Consider the following 8,409-nt stretch of genomic DNA (forward strand, 5'->3'; position numbering starts at 1 on the left):
GGCCACCGTGCCCTCCAGCCCCTCCCCCGGCCGTGCCCCCCAACGCCACGCCTGGCCACCGTGCCCTCCAGCCCCTCCCCCGGCCGTGCCCCCCAACGCCACGCCTGGCCACTGTGCCCTCCAGCCCCTCCCCCGGCCGTGCCCCCCAACGCCACGCCTGGCCACCGTGCCCTCCAGCCCCTCCCCCGGCCGTGCCCCCCAACGCCGCACCCGCTCACCGTGCCCTCCAGCCCCTCCCCCAGCCGTGCCCCCCAACGCCACGCCTGGCCACCGTGCCCTCCAGCCCCTCCCCCGGCCGTGCCCCCCAACGCCACGCCCGGCCACCGTGCCCTCCAGCCCCTCCCCCGGCCGTGCCCCCCAATGCCACGCCTGGCCACCGTGCCCTCCAGCCCCTCCCCCGGCCGTGCCCCCCAACGCCACGCCCGGCCACCGTGCCCTCCAGCCCCTCCCCCGGCCGTGCCCCCCAACGCCACGCCTGGCCACCGTGCCCTCCAGCCCCTCCCCCGGCCGTGCCCCCCAACGCCACGCCTGGCCACCGTGCCCTCCAGCCCCTCCCCCGGCCGTGCCCCCCAACGCCACGCCCGGCCACCGTGCCCTCCAGCCCCTCCCCCGGCCGTGCCCCCCAATGCCACGCCCGGCCACCGTGCCCTCCAGCCCCTCCCCCGGCCTTGCCCCCCAACGCCGCACCCGCTCACTGTGCCCGCCAGCCCCTCCCCCGGCCATTCCCCCCCCCCCCAACGCCGCATCCGCTCACTGTGCCCGCCAGCCCCTCCCCCGGCCTTGCCCCCCAACGCCGCACCCGCTCACTGTGCCCGCCAGCCCCTCCCCCGGCCATTCCCCCCCCCCAACGCCGCATCCGCTCACCGTGCCCGCCAGCCCCTCCCCCGGCCATTCCCCCCCCCAGCGCCGCACCCACTCACCGTGCCCTCCAGCCCCTCCCCCGGCCGTGCCCCCCAACGCCACGCCCGGCCACCGTGCCCTCCAGCCCCTCCCCCGGCCGTGCCCCCCAATGCCACGCCCGGCCACCGTGCCCTCCAGCCCCTCCCCCGGCCTTGCCCCCCAACGCCGCACCCGCTCACTGTGCCCGCCAGCCCCTCCCCCGGCCATTCCCCCCCCCAACGCCGCATCCGCTCACCGTGCCCGCCAGCCCCTCCCCCGGCCATTCCCCCCCCCAGCGCCGCACCCACTCACCGTGCCTGCCAGCCCCTCCCCCGGCCATTCCCCCCCCCAACGCCGCACCCACTCACCGTGCCTGCCAGCCCCTCCCCCGGCCATTCCCCCCCCCAGCGCCGCACCCACTCACCGTGCCTGCCAGCCCCTCCCCCGGCCATTCCCCCCCCCAACGCCGCACCCACTCACTGTGCCTGCCAGCTCGGCGCGATCCTGCCACCGCCTGTTCTCCTCCAGCCACCCTCTGTGGGCGCCTCGCTGGGGGCAGGCAGGGCTGCAAAGGGAGCCGGGGTCACGGTGCCAGCAGAGGAGAGGGAGGGAGCCGGCCCCGGGCGTGGCGCAGGGCCGGGTGAACACGCCGAGGGCTGGGCGGCTGTCTGCCGCGGTGCCCGTGCCCGGCCGTCACGGGAAGCTTTGGAAGCTCCAGGCTGCATTGGGGAACCGAACTTGCTGCAGCCAGCGGCTCTGCCAACTGGCAGTGACCGGAGATGGGGCACAGGCTGGCGGGCCACCCGCTTGGGCGCCACACAGACCAGAGCAGAGAATTCCCACCGGGTCGGCCACGGTGCCCATCCCCGGCATTGGGGTGCCTGCGGCACACACACGCTGGCACAGGAATGCCCACACTTCTGGGCGCCGCCTCCCACCCAGCTCCTGGGAACAACCCTCCCCCGGCCGCAGCGGTAGTAGAGCTTTTATCCTCAGGGCTCCTGGCCGGCAGAGGGCACCGGGCACGGCCTGAGTCAATGCACCGCTCCGGAGCAGAACCGGCCCCCCGCAATGTACCTGCTGCCAGCTGGTCCACCGCGCCCAGGGGGAGCCCCGCAGCGGGCACCTGCTCCAGGGCACAACCGAGCAGGGGCTGGCGCAGGCGGGTTTGGCCCCGGTCCGGTGGTAGCAGCAGGCCGTCCAGGAGTGCCTGGCAGGGGGACACAGGAGGGGCAGAGAAGCCAAGGGGGGGACCCACCCGGGGGGGACCCACACAGGGGGGGACCCACCCATGGCCCGGAGAGCTCGGACAGGAGCCAGGGCCCAGGGCCCAGAGCAGGGCAGGTCCCCAAGCCACAGGGGTCTCTGGGCCATGAGCTCTGGCCCCGCCGGCTCCTACCTGCGCCGATCCGCTCCACAGAGCCTCTGCCCCCTTCACCTGGCCGGGCACCAAGGCCTCCGTGTCCCAGACCCTTGCCAAGGAGGGGCCAGCGTTAGGTTCTCCGGCCTGCCCAGCCCGGGCCTGGACCCCTGCCCCGGTGGCCTCCACTCGGATCCCCTCAGCACAGCCACCCAGTGGGGAAACTGAGGCACGGAGGCTGTCACCAGGCTCCTGGGCCTGCTCGTCCCCGCCAGGTGCCCACGCCATGCCCTGATGGGGGGCCGGGGGGCAGTGCCAGGAAGCCGGAGACAGAGCGCGGAGGAGAGGAGAAGGCCAGGGGCCTCCCCCACTGAAAAGAAGCTTCGGGGGGTCTGTGTCCATGCCTCCCCCCCCATGGCTGCCCCTTGTGTCCCCCCAGGAAGGAGGCCCGGGGCTGGACTCACCCCAGGGGAGGCTGGGAAAGGACAGATGCCCAATGGTGACCCAGCAGAGCTGAGCAGGGCAGAGCGCGGCCTCCTTTGGGGGCAGTGCCCCACAGACACCCTGCCCTGGGTCAGACCCATAGCCCCTCTGGCCCAGCAGCCCGCCTCCCTGCCATGAATCAGGCCCAATTGGCCTGGGGTTCTGCTCCCACCCTGCCTTGGATTGGGACCCCCCCGGTCCGGCCCAGCCTGGCTCCCCCTTGCTGTGCATTGCTCAGGCCCCAGGGGGCGCCGGGCGCTTGGGTGAGGGCTGGGGGGTGCCCCACGGCCGGAGGGCGGCAGTGCCGCGGGGGGTGGGGGCAGGGCCAGACATACCCATCCAAGCGCTGGCAGTGCCGACTCCTTGCCCCGGGGCGCTGGGCGCTGCTGCCCCCCAACCCTGTGCCCTGCAGGGTGAGAGGGAGACCGGTGAGTGTCTGGCAGGGGGCAGAGCCTCCCTCACCGCCAGCCCCACGGGCGGGTCCGGCTGTGGGGCAGAGCAGGCAGGCAGTGAGTCTGGGGGGGTCCCAGCCTGCATCCAGACCCCCTGGTGTCTGCCTGTGGCGTTCGAGTGGGCAACACTGTGACCCCCCCTCCCGCAGCGCCCCTGCCTTACCCTCCTGCCAGGGCAGCCGGTCCCGGGCTCTGCTCGGGCTGACAGCGGGTGGGTGGAGAGCCAGGCCTTGCGGGGGGGGGGGGGGGGGGAGGAAGAGACACACACGAGGGTCAGCCCCAGGGCAGCCCTAGATCCGGCCGCTCCCACACAGGCAGCACCAGCCCCCCTCCCCAGACCTGGGTCCCCCCCCCCCACTGCTGCCCCTCCAGAGAGCAGGGACCGCCAAGGGACACTGAGTCAGGCCAGGGCACTGGCAGACTCAGGGCAAGAGACTAGAACCCATGCGGGCCCCCCCACCTCTGTGCTCCGCTCACTAGACCCCCTTGCCGCAGCCGTGGGGCAGCTCCGGGGGGCTCCAGTACCTCGATGTCTCCCCAGGCCAGGCCGTGCCCGCGCTCCTGCAGGAAGTCCTGCCAGGCTGGCCCGCTGGCGCTTGCGCCCGGCACCTCCCGGAGCAGCAGCTCCGCATCAGGGGCAGGTAGACGGCCGTCGCCATCCGCGTCTAGCAGCTGGAAGTCCCAGTAAAGCTGGGGGGGAAGGCGGGGAGGCAAAGGACAAGTCTGAAGCCAAAGGCGCGGGGGGCAGATAGAGGTGGGCGACCCTGCAGAGCCAGGGGGCAAGGCTGGGCCGTTATGGGACGGTGCAATGAACCTACACCACACTGTTGCAACCGCTGTTCTACGTCTGCCCCAACGTGGGCGTGGCGTGGGGGGGGCTGTCTGCTCTGTATCTCGGGGTCCCCCTGCGCTGCGCGATTCCCACTGACTCGCCCACGTGGTGCTGCAGTGTCAGTACCTGGTCGCTGTGCGTGGGCTGTAGGCCGTGCCTGACCCCTACTGGCCCTGCCTGTGCGCACGGCCCGGCAGGGGGGCCGCCTAAGTCAGGCAGGCAAAGACCCAAGGGGTCAGATGAGTTGGCCCTGAGGAAGGGAGCGTTCGGAGGAAGGGGAGTTGCTGGCAGAGACACATGGGGGCAAGACAGCCGCTTTTCCGGAATAACTTGCCAGCTGTCTACACTGGCCCCTTGAATTTCCGGAAAAGCCCTGACCATCTCCTGTAAAATCATCAGCGCTTTTCCGGAAAAACTGTGCTGCTCCCGCGCCGGTGGGATCGGCGGCTGGGACGCCCTGTTCTTGTATTTCTAACGTTTGCTCCTGGCAGACCCCGGCCACGGGCTTCCCTCCACGTGGGCAAGGGGGCAAAGGGCCCGGGGGCCCCTCCGACTCTGTCCTCAGGCCAGCTCCGCACGTCCGGCCCCTCCCTGCGGGGAAGGGCCCTTTCCTTTAGCAACAAGCCCTTCCATGGCAGAGGCGAAAGGGCCGGCCCAGCCCGCTCTGTGGGGCCAGAGCTGGGGTGTAAATTGCCCTGGGGCGGGGGCTGCGCCCTTGGGCCTGGGAGAACCTCTTGGGAGGTGGGGGATGGGTGATAACCTCTCCCCTGTGTAAGGGGGGGCTGGGGGACACTGGAGTGTCTGAGGGGAGGTGGGGGATGGGTTATAACCTCCCCTGTGTGAGGGGTGCTGGGTGGGCAGGGAGTGCTGGGGTGTTTGAGGGGAGGTGGGGGGTGGGTGATAACCTCTCCCCTGTGTAAGGTGGGGCTGGGGGGGCACAGGGGTGTGTGAGGGGAGGTGAGGGTGGGTGATAACCTCTCCCCTGTGTAAGGGGGGGCTGGGGGGCACTGGGGTGTGTGAGGGGAGGTGAGGGTGGGTTATAACCTCTCCCCTGTGTAAGGGGAGCTGGGGGGCACTGGGGTGTGTGAGGGGAGGTGAGGGTGGGTGATAACCTCTCCCCTGTGTAAGGGGGGGCAGGGAGCTCTGGGGTGTGTGAGGGGAGGGGGGGATGGGTTATAACCTCTCCCCTGTGTAAGGGGGGCTGGGGGGGGCTGGGAGCACTGGGGTGTGTGAGGGGAGGTGGGGGATGGGTTATAACCTCTCCCCTGTGTAAGGGGGGCTGGGGGGCACAGGGAGCACTGGGGTGTGTGAGGGGAGGCGGGGGATGGGTTATAACCTCCCCCCTGTGTAACGGGGGCTGGGGGGCACAGGGAGCGCTGGGGTGTTTGAGGGGAGGTGGGGGGTGGGCGATAACCTCACCTGGGTAAGGAGGGGACCAGGCTGGGGGAGGGCGCGCTGGGCTGCCCGAGGGGGTTGTGTGTGGGACTCCTGGCTGGCCAGGGAGGGGAACAGCCGCGCTCCGGGTCCCTGGCTCGGGGCCTGCTGGCGACGGCCCCCCAGGCTGGGGCTGGAAGTGGCCCCGTCTCTAAGCAGTTCACCCCGATCTGCCCCTCTCCGCGGTGCCCCGGAAACGGCCTGTACTAGAGGAGTGGGAGACGCTGGGGAACCGAGCAGGGGTGGGGGGGTGCGCAGGGGGCTGCTCAGCCCTGGGAGCCACGGAGCCGTGCAGGGGTGGGTGGGTGGGGAGGGGGCCGGCCCACGCTGCCGCTCAGCCCTGGGAGCCACAGAGCCGTGCAGGGGTGGGTGGGTGGGGAGGGGTCCGGCCCACGCTGCCGCTCAGCCCTGGGAGCCACGGAGCCGTGCAGGGGTGGGTGGGTGGGGAGGGGGCCGGCCCACGCTGCCGCTCAGCCCTGGGAGCCACGGAGCCGTGCAGGGGTGGGTGGGTGGGGAGGGGGCCGGCCCACGCTGCCGCTCAGCCCTGGGAGCCACGGAGCCGTGCAGGGGTGGGTGGGTGGGGAGGGGGCCGGCCCACGCTGCCGCTCAGCCCTGAGAGCCACGGAGCCGTGCAGGGGTGGGTGGGTGGGGAGGGGGCCGGCTCACGCTGCCGCTCAGCCCTGGGAGCCACGGAGCCGTGCAGGGGTGGGTGGGTGGGGAGGGGTCCGGCCCACGCTGCCGCTCAGCCCTGGGAGCCACGGAGCCGTGCAGGGGTGGGTGGGTGGGGAGGGGTCCGGCCCACGCTGCCGCTCAGCCCTGGGAGCCACGGAGCCGTGCAGGGGTGGGTGGGTGGGGAGGGGACAGGCTCACGCTGCCGCTCAGCCCTGGGAGCCACGGAGCCGTGCAGGGGTGGGTGGGTGGGGAGGGGGCCGGCCCACGCTGCCGCTCAGCCCTGGGAGCCACGGAGCCGTGCAGGGGTGGCGCAAGGGGGCAGCCACGGCTGGGCCCTGGCACGGACCCCAGGGCAGTGGGAAGCCGGCGCTCAGCCCGTGCCAGGCAGGGGGGCTCTGTGATGGGGGCCCGGCCCCCAGCCACTGGTGGACACGTGGACAGGCCACGTGACGACGGGCGCTGTCCCCTCTGCACAGGGCTCGGTTCAGCAGCCTGGGCAGCCCCTGGACCCGCCACAGGGGGCTGCCCCTTTCCCCTGGGCCCGCCTGCCCCACAGGCCCGCGCCCCACAGGCCGCCCCAGCCCAGCTCACCTGCACCCGCTGTCGGTGCCGTCGTCCCGCCGCCAGCAGCGTGTCCAGCAGCATCTCCAGCAGCCGCCGCCCTGGGGGGGACGATGGTGCCAGTAGCCCCCCTGCGACCCACGGCACCAGCCAGCTGCTCAGCCCAGCCCCCCACCAGGGAAGAGCAGCCCAGGCTGCCCCACATGGAACCCGCTGCCCCCGCAGAGCAGCTCCCCCCCCCAACACAACACCCGGGGGTGCCCCAGGCATGCAGCACACAGCCCTGTCCCCCTGGCCAGCAACGGGCTGCAGGGCCCACCCACGTGGCAGCTGCCCAGATGCAGAGGTGATGGGCGCTGAGAGCTGGACAGGCTGCGTGGGGCTGGTCTCACCTGGCACGTGGCCCCCCAAGGCAGGATCCCCCTCCCCACCTGGCACCGGGTCCATCTCGGGCAGCGAGTGATCAGCCAGCCTTGGCGGGGGAGGCAGGGTCAAGACCCCAGGACTCCCTGTGTCCGGCACTCCTGGCCCCCGTTCGATGGCCGGGATGGGGTCACGATGGGCCCCCAGAGCTCAGCTCTGGGGGGGGGGCTGACCCAGGGAGGGACCCCATGGCTGGGAGCTGCCCCAGGCTGGCAGTGGGCTAAGGAGGCCCCCCAGACGGGCAGTGCCTGTGTCCCCTGCTGGGCAGTGATGCACCCAAACTGTGGCCATGAGGAACCAGCCCGGAGCAGGCACTGTGCTTCCCTGTGCCCATCACCCTAGCCTCTGGGCCAGGCCTGGGGGCAGCGGGGGCCTGGGGCGGGGGGATTCTACCTGGTAGCTCCTGGCGACCGAGTGCCTGGTTCCCTGGCTGTGGGCAGCTCCTCAATTATACATGGGCAGCCGGGGTTGGGTTCCCGACACCTGAGCCGCTGTGTGAGGGGGGGGGCTGGGCAGAGGGGCCGGCTCCCTCCCCGTCCCTACATGCAGCTCAGCGGGGCAGGCCAGGGGATCCGACTCTCAGCCTGTCCGTTGTGCTGGGGGACGCCAGGCCCCAGGGAGGCCCCCGGGAGTGGGACATGACCCCGCGTCTCTGGTGCTCATGACAGGCCGCCTGCCCTGGCGCGATGGGCCCAGGTTGGCACAGAGCTCTGAGCCTGGCACGCGGGCGATGGCGACGTTGCTCCGAGGGGCTTGGCTTTGTCGGTGCCAGCCTGCAGGCAGCCTCCCGGCCCCGAGGGAAAGGGGGTGATGGACAGGAAGGGGGGGTAACAGAGTGGCTGACAAGCCACCATCCAGGCAGGGTGCCCACAGGCCGCCAGGGACACCCACGGACCCGTGGCAGGCGGGCACTGCTCGCCGCCTCACAGCAGCCCGGCCTAGCTTCAGCGTTGGGGGTCAGAGCTGAGCAATACGCGGCCCTGGGCGTGGGCCTTTGGGATCCGCAGGACCGGTCCCGGGGTCCCTGGTTGAAAACCCCCCCAGTCCTGTGAGCCGCGGTGCTGAGGGAACCGCTGGTGTGTTCATGCGCGTGGTGCACGGTGCTGGGCTGATGCGGTGCCTGTCAGGGCCTTTTCACAGGCCTGGCTCTCAGCGGTTCGCCTGCCACGGATATCCCCTCGTGTCCCACGAGCCCACGGCGCTTACACCCCCTGCCCCCGTGCAAGCAGGCCCAGGCAGGGCGGGTCTGGTCACGGCCCTCGCTGCGTGGGCCAAGGCCGTGGCTGGTGGGCCAGTCTCCCTGCATGGGGAGG

The 8,409-nt window shown here is 72.3% G+C and overlaps 1 protein-coding gene across 1 annotated transcript; it reads right to left on the reverse strand.

The window, feature by feature from the left end:
* Nucleotides 1-1,913: 1,913 nt before the first annotated feature.
* Nucleotides 1,914-8,355, reverse strand: LOC142827871 (uncharacterized). Its single transcript, XM_075924065.1, has 7 exons — nucleotides 6,704-8,355; nucleotides 3,700-3,864; nucleotides 3,338-3,403; nucleotides 3,058-3,128; nucleotides 2,279-2,351; nucleotides 1,957-2,089; nucleotides 1,914-1,924 (listed from the first exon to the last, which is right to left on the reverse strand). The coding sequence occupies exons 1-7, from the start codon at nucleotides 7,118-7,120 to the stop codon at nucleotides 1,914-1,916; spliced, it is 936 nt and encodes a 311-aa protein (XP_075780180.1). The 5' UTR covers nucleotides 7,121-8,355.
* Between the last annotated feature and the right edge of the window lie 54 nt (nucleotides 8,356-8,409).

The sequence above is a fragment of the Pelodiscus sinensis genome, chromosome 1, assembly GCF_049634645.1.
Source record: "Pelodiscus sinensis isolate JC-2024 chromosome 1, ASM4963464v1, whole genome shotgun sequence".
NCBI lineage: Eukaryota > Metazoa > Chordata > Testudines > Trionychidae > Pelodiscus > Pelodiscus sinensis.